Source organism: Elgaria multicarinata, chromosome 1 (genome assembly GCF_023053635.1).
Source record: "Elgaria multicarinata webbii isolate HBS135686 ecotype San Diego chromosome 1, rElgMul1.1.pri, whole genome shotgun sequence".
In the NCBI taxonomy this organism is placed as follows: Eukaryota; Metazoa; Chordata; class Lepidosauria; order Squamata; family Anguidae; genus Elgaria; species Elgaria multicarinata.
In genome coordinates, this window is record NC_086171.1 from 45,566,345 (window position 1) to 45,583,180 (window position 16,836).

Below are 16,836 nucleotides of genomic sequence, written 5' to 3' on the forward strand. Positions count from 1 at the left end.
TATAAAAAAAAACACACCCAAGAACCCCTTATTCCTTAGAATACATATTTGGTATAAAGATATTTCTATGCCAGATCAATGGTGTCTAGATCTAGCGAACTCCACATGACAATGATGCATTACTCTAAAGGTGGTACAACACCGTTTCTTTACGTTCTGAAAAATGGGAGCAGTTACTAGGTTGCCTCCAGCAATTAGTTTTACTAGGCTTTAAAGTAAATATTTACCACGAAAGAGGTCTAATATTTCATCAAAACATTACGTCTTAAGACTTTACTCATTATCCAGATCCTTCATGACACATTTTGTAATTATAAAGAAGTGAATAAATCAGTTAGGCAAGGAGGGAACACTATTTGGGTAGCTTTTTTTATTTAGGCCTTACTAGATAATAAATAATGGACTATACTACTTGAATAACAGATGTTTTCATGCATGTAACACATACAATAGTGCTGGCATATGTTTTTGTTAGGACATATTGAGAAGAGGTATTTGGCAATAATAATATCAACAGCTTCAAAAATCATAGCATAAATTCTCTTCGCTGTTATTCCCCCCCTACATTTCCTTTATACAACTTTGAATATTCATATTTTATATTTTTAAATCCTGCTTTTACTTTCAATGTGCCCATTTGGTAAACCCTGGGAACAATATAACCACCAATAAATAACATTTATTATTTATAGTTAGCCATATTCTTTTTTTAAAAAAAATCATAATTTTTGCTCCATTTGCACATAGCCATGTAGATCAAGGTCAGAGAAAAACAGCAGAAATTTATCTAATTCAAACTTATTCAGTGCAGATGCCGATCTAGTCCCTAAGCTATGATACTGTAGTGTAGGCCACAATGCACCAGGCAGTTTGTATGCACAAACCCCAGTGAAATGAATGGGAATTCTATGAGAGCTGTGTTCTTGCACAGCCCTCTTTCATTTCAGTGGGACTTGTATGCGGAAACTCCAACATGGGTTGCGCTCTAAGGCAGTAAAACATATGGCCAAACAAGAGTGTAAACAAATGAATACTATGATATTTAAGACAAATTTAATCTAATATGCAGATACTGCACTACTAGACCACTTTCAGGTTCTTTTTAGGCTGAACAAGGAGGCTTCTGGGTAAGAGCTCATATTTTAATTGTACTATAATGGCCAAAGAGGAACTAGTTGGTATAATACAAATCAATCAAATTGTTAAAAAAAATTAAATATTCTAATTAACACTGAAAAAGTGTTTATTTACAGTTTCTCAGTGACACCAGTGTATAGCCACACAAAGTATATTTTGCTTGTTTTTTAACTATAGGCAGCTGCCTACTCCACCCTCAATCAAAACATTGGATATTATTAGAACAAAGTCTCCTCTCAACATCAATTTAATGAAGGGGATCTATCTGTAGTCCAGAGTAATTCTATGTATGGCCATTTCGTCTGCAAACAACGCTTGATTGGTGTATCATCAGTCTGTAGCATGGGGTCTTCAAAGCCCATAATCACCGCTGTACCTTCAACGTACATGACCTGCCAAAATGGAATTATCCAGTTTAGTCTATCGTTGCAAAGAAATGCCATATTATTTGACATCAGAAAAAATTTACACCCCAAACTAGCCACTTCTATAGAGAAACACCCCAAACTAGCCACTTCTACACCTTATTAGCAATATGGAATGGAAGACTCCTAGAACTCTTATTCTTGTTAACCAGAAACATCTATGAAGAAATAATATAAAACTGTTAGAACCACTTTCGTCCTTAGTTTATTTGCTTGACATAGTTTCACCCTAAGTGTATTCCATAAGGTATGGAAAGATGTTACATTATTGATGTTTTAATATGGGAACAATAAACCTGTATTATTTAGCTTCATGCTACTCTGAAATGCAGAAGGATGCATGATAGAAGAAACTTTTTTCATCACCAGAACACAGTACCAGTACCCAAATATGTAAAGTATTAAGAAAAACACAACACTGCCTTTCATTTAACACTGAACAACTATAACCAGATACCACATGTCTGATTAGGGGGAAAGAGTTCGAAAGGACGTGATTTTCAGCCAGGTTTAGCACAGCACAGCTCTCTTATGTACAATCCTGAAGCCTTTTGGCTAACAAGAGCCTACTATGTTGATACAAAACAACTGATACTCTTGGAATATGATCCTATTTGGCTCTGGTGACAGAGTTTTTTTTCTTACAGGAGGGGAAGGAGGAAAATGGCACTAAGGACACATGCCTTACTCAACAACACCCTCCCCACCGCTCCGTGCTGCAGTATGAAGGAAAGCAAGCGCCAGCCTCTTAGCCCAAATCAGCTCAGCTTGTGCCTGTGAACTGTACTCTGCTGCCACATCATTCAGAGGGTATCCATATGCAGCTCTCAACCACCACTGGTTTTGAAAATAGCTGTGGGGAGGAGTCCTATTAACCCCCCCCCCCAGCATTTTCCTGCATGCCTTTGAGAATTCCCTTTGTCTGCAGGAACCCACTCCTGCCTTTCCATGGACCTGTTTTCACACTCAGTGTCTCTGCATATGGAGCACCTACTTCACTTCATATAGCGTGTGATGGGAGCCATCTCTTCAGGCTAGACTGGACTTTTCTAATTTATACTGCAGACATTTTAAAAACTCATCATAGAAACTTTTGTGCTCAGAACAGTAAGCCCTATTAAAACCTAATAATGACTGAAATATTTTTGGTACAGAAAACCCTATAGTGATGAATGCAAACAGATTGACCCACAATATAAAAACTAGTTCTAGAATAATTTCCTTATGTTTTTAAGCAAAGCTAAAATATTGCTTAGTGCTAAACATTTAAATTTTGTTGTGACTTAAAATGATACCTCTCCCACTTCCCCAAAAGACTATTTTGCTGCCATTTTCAAGCATCATGATTGAAGATTTCATCATTCTAATACTTTTGCTCATATTGGCTGGACAAAACTGGTGACAAAATAGAAATACTTTTTTCTGATAAGTTAAATAATGATTTGTATTTCCTCGGTTCCCTATTTGTTCTTTTGTATTAGAACATGTGATCACTAGCAGAAGCACAGCACTTTATTTCAACACATGGAGCGCTGTCTACTTGGAACAGGCTGAATCCAATTTGTTTCCATGGAATATCTGCTATAACATGCAACTGCCCTTCTAAGGAAACACCATTCCTAATTAAGTACATCTGAAGTCGCCTTACCTTTTCGTTATAATTTGATTGCTTCAACCCATTGTAGTGGTATACAGTGAATGATTCTTGTACCTTCGAGTCCTAAGAGCACATACACAACTGTCAGTCTTAAGTTACAGGTTAATATCTCAGAGTGTCATGGCTCACCTCGAGGGAGATTCTTCCAATGAGAGGAATCTCCCTCAAGGTGAGGCATGACACAGAGCACATTTCTTTCCTTATTCTGTATTTACACTTTGCTGTGTAATACATAAGAAGAGCACTTTCAAAACAGAAAAAATAAAAGGTAAATGCAGAAGGAAATCCTCTGCAACGGAAAGCAAGCTCCACTGAGTAAAGTGGGATTTTTCAGTAAACATTAGGGGTGTGTACCGACACCTGCAGAGTTGACTCAGACTCTGATTTGGTGCTTTGGAAAAACAGCCCAATTCTGCCCTGATGGTTCTTCTGGACCTCTCAGCAGCTTTTGATACCATTAACCATGGTATACTTCTGGACTGTTTATCTGGATTGGGAGGCACAGTTTTAAAGTGGTTCCGATCCTTTCTGGGGGAGCAGTTTCATAAGATGGTGTTGGGAGACTTCTGTTCCACCCCATGGCTGTTAGCCTGTGGGGTGTCACAAGTTTCTATCTTTTCCCACATGCTTAACATCTGCATGAAACCGCTGGGGGGGAGTCATGAGGAGGTATGGGCTGAGATATCATCAGTATGTGGATGATACTCCGCTCTAAGTCTCATTTCCATCTGCATATCCCAGGGATGCTGAGGAACTCTTGAACCAGTGTTTCAAAGCTGTTTGGGGATGGATGAGGATGAATAAGATGAAACTTAATCCAGATAAGACAGAGGTACCGTGGGTTGGGAAACCAACTACTTCAGATTGGGGAAAGGTCTTAGGAGCTACATTCCATCTGTGATTGGGGCCAAAGGAAAAATGTATGCAGCCACACTGATTATTACAGATTTTAAGCCTCAGAAGCAAAGCAGGACAAGGACTGCCTTTCTACTCAGAAATAAACAGGACGGAATCATTCAGCAGCCCTTTCAAATAGCATCCCAAGTACCTAGCTTCTGCATGTCTACTCAGAAGCAAGCAGAAAAAGCCTCAGGCCAAGTCTCCTTTCCCCAACAGGGAAATGCCCTTATTTCCAAACAATAGCTGATCAGAGACAAGAGCCTTTCCATGCCAGGAGAGGGGATGGGGCCTGGGGAAATAGCTGGTGGGCTGGATGGGGAATCCTTGCAGGACGTATCTGGCCTACAGGCCAGAAGTTCCCCATCCCCAGACTACACTGACTGGCAGCAGCTCCCCAGTGGTTCAAATGTGAGTCCTTCCTGGCCCCACCAGCAATACAACCTAGGATCTTCTGAATGTGCTCTACCACTGAACTACAGTCCTCCCCGCTGAAAATGTCTAAGTGTGTGTCTCCTCTGTCTGGGAAGTTCAAGGCTTAGGGGAGTGGGTGGTGCTGATAGCTGGTTTCCAGTGTTTCTGCCACTTTTAAGTGGCAGTAGCTATCACGTAACCTTTCAGCCAGATTCATAGTATATGGGCCCAGGAAGAGTTACTAGAAAGAGAGTAGGGAAAAGGAAATGAGGGAATAGTTTGCAGTTCCTGGGCAACACACGAACATTTTGTAATGTTTTCAGCTTACAAATTGTTTTTCTACTAGTTTGCAGTATACAAAATAGGGAAAGGGGAGAATAAGAGGACAGAGGAATTGGACAGCTTGAAACATTATGAACATTCAAAATTGAATGCTTCACTGTCCTATCACAGGAACACAAATATAGGGTTACATTACCTGTTCAGGGAAAAATTCTTGGAGAAAAGGGCCTAGTAATATGATTCCTAGTCCTTCTGGATCCAATTTTGTCTTCATGAGATTTACACTAAGATAAGATGATAAAAAAACAAAACAAAAACAAAATATGGTGCATTCGTACTCTGGCATGACTAAGAGCTATGGTTCTACAACATTTTTAACTGCCAAAAACAATCAAGCTGTTGTACTTAGAATCTCAATGGCAAATGCAAAGGAATGGCATTTTGTTGCCAAAATAGAGTTATTTTTAAACCAAAGTAATCTTATTTAATATCAAACCAGCAGCAATAATTGAGACACTACGCCTTATTAGGTAAAGCTTTCAGAAAAAAGCAAACAGTCTAATTCCTGGGACTACACTCCAGAATACTTAATAGATCTTCCACAGTCCTGAGCATTAATACACCCATCATCTTTCAAACTGTCCTGCAAAGACCAACCCTCATTTCACTTGACAGGCTGCAGTGAAAAGAACTAAGCATGCCCTAAACTGACAAAAAGATATGCTGAATTTACCCAATACAGGACATTTTAAATTCAAGTTGCTTGAAGGATACACATTTTAAAAAATAATAATACCCAAATGGTATTCTCTTGGTATTTAAAATGTATGTACATTTTGTTGGAACAAACAGCTTATTTTGGCAGGCAACCCTAGATTAATGTAATTTAATTATATGACATATGTTTTGGATTTCAGTATTACTATTACGCTCTATACCTTATTACAAGCACGCTGTATGCACATCTAAACCAAACTCATTTTATAATGTATAGATCTTCATCTAAACGAGATCTGCCACAACAAGAAATGGAGAATTGATACTTTTCATGGCAAGAGATAACTACCCAACACCTCTCCAAAACAGACATTTGATGGAATGAAGATCCCTCTCTGAATCCAAAGTCTGGAATTTGTGTGCAAGCATTTTGTTCTTACCCCCTTATAGTTGACATATATAAAGTTGTATATACTACAGCAAATTGCTCTCTATAAGGTGGAGTCTTATTCTGGAAAATGTTATCAAAGTTATACTCTAGAACAACAACAGCGAATTTGTGCTTACTATTCAGGATCTGATACAAGGTCCAAAGCCTTCATTACATCTTCTAAAAGAGTATCTGGTATAAAACCATTATCTGGAAAAAAAAACTTTAATTAGAATGAACTAGCAGATGGCCAAGCATTAACATGTTTGAATTGGCTAATTAATACTGGCACTTCTGGACTGGGAAGCAATGAATGTTTTTCTCTTATGGATATGAAAAAGTGGCCTTTTCAAGGTACCCTCTTGTAGCAGAATTTTCACCTCTGGAATATCTCTGCTTTTCTAATGATTTTTTGGAGCATTGTAGCTTGTGTCCTTACTATGTGGAATTACTATTGCAACACAGCCTTACTGCAAGAGAATCCATGCCCCAATGCCTTTGAAATAATGGGGAATGTGATTCTAATAAAGCTGAAGTAAGCAGCCACCTAAACACTTTTCAAACAAGAGAATCTCAGCCCTGGAAGACAGATTGCTAAAGTTAAAAGTTTCATTTAAGGAACTCAATAGACCCCCAATGGCATAACACAAGAAAACATGGATATTATCTATTGGATACTAAAATCCAGGCAATTTGCATACTTTCATTAGCATGCTTTCATTTTAATTATGAACTAGGTAGGAAGTACCCTGTTTTTATTGTCACTTCACATCACAGTGCAGAATATCATGTTGGTCACTAAGAGCAGGAATTACTCAATTTTATACCTGCTCACTTCCAGGCTTCTAACTGCCCTAATTTTGCACTTTATCCCCTACATTTAAGAATGAACTCAGTTGGGCTTAAATCCAAGTAAATATGCACAGGATCACTCTACAACTCTTACCTTCAGGGTCGTATGTTTGAAAGACTCGTCTGGCTTGTTCTGAGGGAGCTTCGGGAGCAACAAGAGCCAAATCCTTAAAGAGAAAATCCCACAAAGTTAAATACATCATTTTATACAAATGAACTGTAGCAGTTTCCTAGTTGAAGCTTTTAGGACAGTGCTGTTGAACCCCAGGCCTGGGTTCCCAATCCAGCCCACAGATGGCCATGCCCCCTACCGCTGGAACCATCTCCTTTATCCCGTCCCTCAATCATTTGATAGTTTCATGGCTTTTGCATGCTTTTTCCTCATTTCAAATGGTTGTAATGCCTCCCCTAAGGCTTAGTTACTGATATTAAGAACTTTAAGCTAGAATATGCTGGTATTTTTGGTCTTGCCCTATTTGCCTTGGGTCCATCCCTTTCACTTTCAGCACTGCCCACTATTGGAATGCAGTCCCTGAAATTAAATTAGGCCCTTTGGATGAAAGAGGTTTTAAACCCATGTTCTAGGAAATGTGAGCTACACATTTGATGTTTTACTACAATGAAAAATTATCAGGTCCCAATGAACAGTAGAACCAAACCAGGGTAGGGGACATGTAAGAGGTCACACCAAACCATAGCTACGGAAGGTTAATACGGTTTAATGTCGCCTTGTAAACAAGCCCACAAACATTACTAGCCTGCAGGGGGCTGAGAGAGGAAAGATAGAGTGCTTTGCCCCTTCTCCAGTAGCTCTTTGTACTTCCAATGATGAGCATGAAGGTGAAAGCTTCCCTCGTCCAGCAGCTCACTTGGTTTCTGGAGAGCACTCTATCCTTCCTCCACAAGCTCATTCACTTGCCTGCATAGAATTACATGCAGTTGCCTACATTTAATTCCGTATGGCCCATGGCTACTAGTCAAGTGCTTAAATATAAGTCCGGTTTAGTATAATGTCCAACCAGTTTGCAATTTGCCAGCAAAACAGAATCATAAATCGTAATTTGAAGTGAGTTTGCAGAGTATGGATTGGTGCGATATCAACTGACAATCATAATTATAACGGCTGTTCTGCTTCCAGAACACACTGCATGGAGAGCAAAGGTGGGAAATTTCCAGGGATTGGCACCTTCCACCCGCCACCAAAATTGTAGATGAAATTTGGCAGTGTGGCAGCAAAAAAAATAACACGTCTTAAAAGTAAAAAGCAGTGGTGTGTGTGGTCTCATTTGCTTTAAAATAGTGCCTTTTTGTTGCTGTCACTGCACCGATTGTCAGTGGCAAACTGCCACTTTTTGCTTTGTAAGGGGGCTACTCCCCACCACTTCTAATTTTCAGTGTCACAGTAGTGGGGAAGGCAGTAGGAGTGTGTGTGCAAAAACTGCCAGGATTTTATTTATTTATTTATTTATTACATTTATATACATCCCCCTAGCCGAAGCTCTCTGGGCAGTTGCATGATACCCACCCCCAATGAAGAGACTGGTATACTGAGCAAATAAGGAGCTCTAACCATGACCTGCCATGCAAATTACAATGTATGCATGCAATCCAGAAGTTGTACACAAAGGGTCTTCCTGGATTATACAAAGAAACGGACTGAGTATACATCTCACAGGGCAATTACTGCCATCTCCATTTTTAGGTCTAAAGTTTGAAGCTTGTTACACTTAAAATTAGGGCGCTTCCTGGGATTTGCAACCAAAACAACTGCGTGCCAAGTGCTTAGTGGCTCCCTCTGCCTACTGCCCTTCTAATTTCTTCTCCTTGCCCACTCTGTTTCCCCACCAACACTGCCAATTTTCAGCAAAATGTCGGGGCATTAAAATTTTAACCGTTACTATATGATTGTTAACATGACAACTCTTCTTCTGGTCAAGGGATAAAACCAGTAACGTTCCCTGAATCCTAAACTGAGCATGGAATAGAGAAAGAAGAGAAGTTCTGAAGGTGGTAGGAAAGCTAGGAAAACAGAGGAGGTACAGAAAAAACTGGTCTAGCAGATTTCCTTGCTCTGCCCACCTATCCATAATCAATGAATACCAATGATAGGTGGGGTGGGTGGGAGAAAAGCCTCTACTCCACCCCCTTTGTCTCGTCATCCATTAATGAGGCTCTTGCCGTGGTCATAAGCAGAGCAATGTGCTTCTACAGTCTTGCCTTATAGAATGTTTGGTCAGCAGAAAATCTGTGCCTTCTCCCCTGCCCATTCCTGCAACTCAATAAAAAAAAGTATAGCTTTGATTTTTACAAGTTGTAAAGAACAAGGAACTCATTCATCTGGGGCAGCAGCAGTTATTAGAATGGTGAAACTTCCCAAAAATGTATTTCATCTGCCAAAGCTCCATAATTTTTACCAAACATAAAGCACCCAAGCCTTGCAAATTGTCCGAAAACATCCCAAATGTTCCACAGAAGGAAATCCTATTCACAGTTTATCAAACAATATTTTCAAGTACACCGTGTACCAAACAATATTTTCAAGTACACCATGTCACAAAGGCAAATAAATAAATAAATAATATTTCACCCTTTGGACCCTGTGACATTCCTACCAGAAAACAGTTCCCTGTATTTTAAATACCATTCACTTTGATAATACAAGTTTATTTGAAGATTTCATGTTTACCCTTGAAGGCAAACACACACACACACACACACTCACACTCTAATGAAGATTTCTCAGCTGTTTTCATTCTTAAAAATCAAAATCAGCATATTCAACCCCTACAATAACTGCAGTGCTGATAAACTTCTTGGGGTGTTTGAGAATGCATCAAGCTTTTTTTTTTTAACGTTTTAAACTCTGTTACTCCCCCCCCCCAAAAAAATGTTGTGGATAGTTGCTTTACAACAGTAGTTAAGAGGCAAAATTCATAAGAATTTTCCTGCCACTGAAGCCTAGTGCAGGTTCCGGATCAAAAGAACTGTTAAACTAGCTCTGTGCGCCAAGGAAGTTTTAGACTAGTTCCCCCATTGCCCTTCAAAGAGCAGACTCTTCCTGCCATGTCTCAATGCAGACTGCTTTTGAAACAGGTGCATTTCAAAACAGTTTATGATTAGGCATGTATGTGTGTGCACACATGTGCATGCAATTTGAAGACCCACTGGATTACCACAAACCATTTGATGCATGAGATTAAGTAGCTCCTTGGTTCCCAACCAAGAAGTTACAAGATATTAGATCTATCGTTTTTCTTTGATTGTAAGACGCCATCGATTGTAAGATGCACACTAATTTCAGTACCACCAACAGAAAAAAAGCTTTGATTCTAAGAATAATAATCGCACCCGTGATTCTAAGACGCACCCCGTTTTTAGAGATGTTTATATGGGGGGAAAAGTGCGTCTTAGAATCGAAGAAATACGGTATCAAGCCAGGGTACAGGTTTTTTAGGACAGTTTGACAATTGCATCTATTGGTAACAAAAGGCATTACAGAAAATAATTGAACATATGAAGCAGCCAGTCTGGTCTATCTAGCCTAGTTATTGTCTGTTCTGTCTGGCAGTAGCTTACTCGCCACTGAACTACAGACCCTTTGACACATTCTAGTCTGAATTAAGCAGGAAGCTTGGATCAAATGTGTCAGCAACAAGTGTGTAAGTCTTCATTTATGTCTTCATTCAGAGTGAAGACATAAAGCCTTTCTAAATCCAGCTAAACTGTTATACCACAGCTGTCACAAAACTGAAAAATTATAGTTAAAACTTTCTGCCCAATATAAGGCCTTCCTATTAACCTCATTAACTGAGCTCAAAGCAGCATTTGGTACTTTAATTGGAGAACTACTTACGTTATATATTTTTTTTAATTTTTTTTTTTACAATTTTGCTTTTGATGCAGTGAGGCAAAGACACAAAACAGGCTACTTCCCCAAATTATATCAAGGTTTCATTTTATAAGAATCTTCTATTTTTCTGAAAAAACACAGTATCAATTTGCACCATTTTTATGGCCCTTTTATTGCTTGTGACAGTTATAGAATAATGCAGGTTTATCAGCAAATCCACACTTTTGCATTAAAGCAGTATTTAAGTATTACATTCACACTGCACACACATTGTCTATATATGACCATGATTGTATATTTTTTAAAAAAAAAAATCTTCAAAAATAGCAGTGGCTCATGGCATCCAGACTATTAATGCATCCATAACTTTATGGGCTTTAGTCCATTGTCATCTAAAATAACAAGCAAATACTGCCATGTTTTTAAGAGATCATAGATTTCATTATTTGCTGTATCCTCTCTGATTCAGCAAGGTTGATCCACATTTATCTCAATTGGACCCTATGCATGCAAAGGGTGCTTTGTAATCCTTAAAGCAACCCTGCAAGATAGATTTATCTCAATACCGCATATGGAGGAAATGGCTATGGGTGCGAGACAGAGGCTTGACTAAGGCTACCTAGAGAATAGACAGCAGGGATGTGGACAGGAATCTAATCACACTAATTCAGAAGTGAGCAATCCAGTGTTAGCCAAACCTTTTACCTGGATTCCCACAAGAGGTGATCAGCAAAGGCCAGTGCCGATCATAAGCTTGATAGGAGAAATCCTATAACAGCATCTACATCTTGTCCATAAATATATCTGGATTGGATCCACTATCTTTAAGAGTATGAGGCATAATAAACCAGACAAAAATCAAGGTAGTTTAATCTGAGAATATTATGCTTCACATGAAAACTGTGATTGTTAATTTCCTCTCCCCAAACCACCAATCTAATCTAGGTATATACTATGGAAAATCCAGCGCAAAAAGGCAAGAGAAATACCAAACATTACTGAACCTATCAGTAAGTCTTTTAACTGTAAGACTAAGTTTTCAAAATGTTGTAACACACCATCCTTGTCTAAAACTGCTGACTTAAGGAAGAGTAACGAAAGCATTATTGTATATTATAAGCATACAAGGAGAAAATAAAAAGAATATATAATTCATTTCTTACCACTTCAAAGGAGTATGAAATGGATTTGCAAGGGTATTAATTGCACTTGTATTGAATGAAACGGGATGCTGTATATAAGATTACATGCAGTGTAGGTGGGCAGTCAACAACTGTCACATGCATTACTGTTTGCATGATCACCAAAAAGCTAACAGGAGACAATCAGATTTCACTAACGTGAAATTGTCCAGAAAGTTTCAACATTTCTATTTATTTTTACAGCATTTTTTCTGCACTCTTCAGCTAGAAAAGACTCTCATATTAGACATATATCAAGATGTTTAAAGGTCACCTCAAAAGCACATAGAGGGCTACACAAATCGAACAGAATGTCAAAATTCTAATGCTTTGTTTCCAACTCAGAGAATGTATTAAGATTCAAAGAGCCTTATCTGATATTTTCTACCAATTGTAGCAACTTGTGCTGAATTAGGTCATGGTGCACATCAACCATATTAGTTCTTTTAGGCAGGTAGCAGCTACAGGGGATGGCGGGGGAGAGGTGTTCTAGCGCTTGAATAAACTACACTCAGGTCTTTTGAGTCCTGGCCACAGAATAATACCTCTGCAGAAACTAGAGAAAGGTATCACCACCTCCACTCTCAAGTTGTGCAGTATAAAGAAGGCTGTACCAATTGCATTTTCCTTGTCTATAGATCAATCCTTATTTATTTAATCTCAAAGCTCACCAATTCTACATATTTCATCATCACTGATTTATATGCAATACAATTCATTCTAGTTTACAAATTATGGAACTGATTGTGTAACTCCACAAAGTAATCCCTATTTAAAAAAATGCAGTTGTATTGCCCATCATTTATTTTATTTTCAAGATCCGTATGCTGCTCTTCAACTAAAAGTTTCCACAGCACTAAATATTACAAAAGAAAACCATATTAAGTTAAGCATAAAATAAATCAAGTTCAGAATCATTATTAATGATAAACTTCTGGAATTTTAGGAGTTCTAAATTCTTAACTTCTGCTATTGCTCGACTTCTGCAGTGCGCTCTACATGGGCTACCTCTGTGCCTAGTCCGGAAACTTCAATTAGTCCAAAATATGGCAGCCAGGCTGGTCACTGGTACACCTAGGGGTGACCATATTACACCAGTTTTAAAATCTCTTCACTGGCTGCCGATTAATTTCCGGGCGAAGTATAAAGTGTTGGTTATTACCTTTAAAGCCCTACATGGTTTGGGTCCAGGCTACCTGCGGGATCGCCTTCTCCCGTACAATACGCCCCTGCACACTTAGGTCCTCTGGGAAGAATCTACTTCAGCTAGCAAAAACTAGATTAACAACTCTTACCCAGAGGACCTTCTCTTCTGCTGCTCCCAGACTGTGGAATGGCCTGCCGTAGGAGATTCGTCAACTTGACAGTCTTTTAGAATTTAAAAAAGCAATAATGACTGACCTATTCTGGCAGGCCTATCCAGTGAAATTTTAGAATGTTTTTAGGATGTTTTAAAGATGTTTTAATCATGTATGGTATGTTTTTAATCAGTTTTTAATGTGTATTTTATATCATGTTTTATACTTTGAATGGTTTTAGTTTTTGTGAACCGCCCAGGGGGCTTTGGCTATTGGGCGGTATAAAAGTGCAATAAATAAATAAAATAAAAATAACAATTACAGGGTAAAACAATGTTAGAAAAATAAGAGGATGTTCAGTTTAGTTCAGTTCTAATTATAAACCATAATTTCCCATAGTTTTTAAATATTTGTATTTCAAGCACTTTCATATCCACACCTAGAAAATACAAAACATTTTGCTGCTATTCCATATGGAGTTAACTGCTAAAATATTGAAGGAAAACAGATGGAAGATAGATTTCCCCCCAAAAGGAAATAATTTGTTCTTCCACCTAGGGATATATACAATTACATTTTCATGGTCTACATGCAGCCATGAACAGTGACCTTTCAGATTACAAAATTTGGAGCCTACACACTGACAAGGTTAATTAGAAAAAAACTTAAAAGTGCTGAAATCAGTTAAGCAGAAGTGGTGTTGCCTTGTTTGCTGACCCAATTCTCTTTTGCAAGAAATGCAACTTATTTAATAAACGATGTTGTAGCTTAGAGGCAGAATCAGAAAAATAAACTGACATATTACAGTTAACTGCAATAGTGTCTCATGTGCTTACAACAAATGCCACATCTATTTGGGACTTTTATTAAGACTGTGTGAAATCTCCAGCACTGAAAAATAATTGGAAGTTCCTGAAGCTTGAGCTGTCCTAAGGCAACACAAGCGAATGCCTTCTTGCTTAGTATTAGTATTTTGAATTCCCTAGTGTTGTCATTCCCCACCTACACACTCTTCCATACTTTTCTGTCTATTCAGTCTGGTTGTCTTTTTTTTTTTTTTTTAACTACACAGGGCCTGCAGTTTCATGCCCATCCAGATGTTGGTTATGATGAGAGTCTGGATAAAGTGATCTGAGTCCAGGCAAGATTTAAATAATGATTTAAATGAACAATAGAAACAGAAGGCAAATTCTATAGCTCCCACTCACGCAAGGCCAACACAATACAAACTGCAGCAGGCCCATCCCTCACTTTGATTAGTGGTAATGAGATGAGATGGAGAACAATCTATTGTTTGCATAGTTGAGAAATCATGGATTACCATGCTTGATACATGACTTTGCACAAATATCCATGTATGGTAATGGCTTTATTCAAGCAGAACTATAAAGGTTCTTTGGGACTTGATTTGTAGCCATACAGAAAAACAAGATTCTGAAGATGAGCCTTGAGATGCTTTCAGACATAGTGAGCCAGTTGTTTAAAACATTCTTTTAGAAATCCAGGACATTTTGAGGAATCTATTTCGTACAACTTGCAATACTAATAATACATTTTAAAACCTTCAGTATCGTTTTGTTGAAAAAAATACCATACAAAAGATTTGAACTGTAAGGCTTAAATAGGATTTATTTGGCCTAGAGTGAAAAAATAAAAAGAAAGGAATCCTACCTTGGCAAAGAAGACTGTGAGATGAGTTTCACTGCCAAGTATCCAAATAGGGAACTTTGGGGACTTCAAATAGGAGCCAACCTAAAAAAAAATCAATAAAAGAACTATTTAGCAAGTTCATAATGGAGCACAATGTAACCTTCTCCCCCAAAATGCTGCGGTGTAAGCAGGGTTCAGAGTACTCTGCTCAAAGCATCCACACATTCGAAAGGGAAATAAGTTTTCTAACTTATTTTGCATTCCAAGATTCAGTCTGGATTTATACATGTATGTGCATTTATATGTGTATGTGTGTGTGGGGTGGGTTCAGTATGAAAGGACGAGAGGAGACAGGGAACAGTTAGCTACACAAGACTCCAAAACCTTCCCCCTCCCACCCAGTCACTGGGTTCTCTGCTCTGATTCTTTCAGTTTTACCAGATAAAAGACGACATGGTTGCAATCTCTCCAGTTTTAGCTATTATGGTGATATTGAAACCTTCTTTTAAAAAAGAAAATTGGAATTTTTGGGACAAACATCTTGCCTTTATGGCAACCATGTTGTGCTAACTAGAAACCCCAAGTATCCACTAGGACTAGTTTGCCAAGCGTAGGGTTCTAAAAAAAAATACTGTTTTCTCAATAGATGAAATGGTTATGCTTAAGAGGTAAATGGGTGTAATGTGTGCATATGGTGTTCTAGACTAAAGCAACACACATTTCCAGAAGACAAGGTGGCCACCTTTAGGATGCCTTGCCAATATGTAATTGTATTCATAGTTAAGAGACAAGAGAGCAACTTTGCTCATCACCCAAGCTGTTCTACTTGTTCTCTATACTCTGTAGAAAGGCAGGGCAGATCAGGCCGTACCAATAATTCTGACCTTGCACCCCCTAATACGGCAGCAGATTTTGCCCAATATATTATTATTATTATTATTATTATTATTATTATTATTCCCCCCCAATATTTGAAGCTCTTGGTATCACTAGGGGAAATGACATAATTAGACATGTAGTCCATGGAATGCAGTAGCTGACAGCTCTATTATTAAAAAGAGACATTTCCCAGGCAGTACCACAAATCTTCTAGACATTGTAATGAATGTGCTTCACAGCAAACACCAGATCTATTCCAAATCAACATAACTTGATGAAAGCTACAAATACAGTCTTGTTCATTGACATTTCTAATGCAGCATTTCAATTCAACATGGCATTTGTCTTGATCTTCTCTTCACAGACAAAGCAGAAGACAGTGTCACAGCGCGCTTTTTGTCATACACACTTCTTCATAGGATAGATGAACCTTCCCTAACTTGTGCTCTCCAATGGTTATGCTGTCTGGGAATGATGGGAGTTGTAGTCCAATAGAATTGGAAGGCACCAGGTTGAGAAAGGCTGTGATACATCGTCATCTCACACACACTTGTATCCCAGTGATTGGACATAATCATGCTCACTGCAGGAGGATTTCCATAGGCTCAAGGCAAGTTATTAATTCTCTAGACTAATATACATATAGAAACAGGGAAGACAAGCCTTTTCTGTTAGCAGCCCATCATTTTAGAATACTCTTCCTAGGAAGATATGTATGACACCCTCTACATGTGTTTAGGAGATTTCCCCCCCCCCAAAATCTTCTTCTCAGCTTTTGAATGATACTAGGGCTGCTTTATTTTTAACAGCTGCTGCTATTATATATTTAGATGTCTTAGTGTTTTGTATTATAGTGTTATGGTTTGTAATAAATTATTTTTTAAAATAATGTTGTGAGCTGCTTTGGAAGGCTTAAGTCTGAAAGGCAGCCTATGAATAGTGAAATAAATGAAGTGGCATCCACCCTCTGCCACACCCTCCCTGGTGCAGTTTGAGACGCAAAAAATGTGGCACGTTTTAAATGCTTCTTGAAAACACACTAGTTTAAGCAAGTTTAATTAATTGTAATTAATCATGATGTTGTATTTTAGTGTTTTTTGTACTGCTTTCGTTGTTATTGTAGTTGAAATTCTCGTTAATACTATATTTAAAGCTGTAATTTTAATA

General features: G+C 38.2%; 1 protein-coding gene across 1 annotated transcript in view; it reads right to left on the reverse strand.

The window, feature by feature from the left end:
• Positions 1–366: 366 nt before the first annotated feature.
• MINDY3 (MINDY lysine 48 deubiquitinase 3) overlaps positions 367–16,836 on the reverse strand; it is a 38,951-nt gene continuing 22,481 nt past the window's right edge. The window contains exons 10-15 of the mRNA XM_063127298.1: positions 14,812–14,892; positions 6,906–6,978; positions 6,097–6,169; positions 5,009–5,096; positions 3,211–3,282; positions 367–1,529 (exon numbers count right to left, since the gene is read on the reverse strand). Of these exons, the coding sequence (XP_062983368.1) occupies positions 1,380–1,529; positions 3,211–3,282; positions 5,009–5,096; positions 6,097–6,169; positions 6,906–6,978; positions 14,812–14,892 (537 nt within the window). The 3' untranslated portion in view covers positions 367–1,379. The remainder of the gene's footprint in view (positions 1,530–3,210; positions 3,283–5,008; positions 5,097–6,096; positions 6,170–6,905; positions 6,979–14,811; positions 14,893–16,836) is intronic.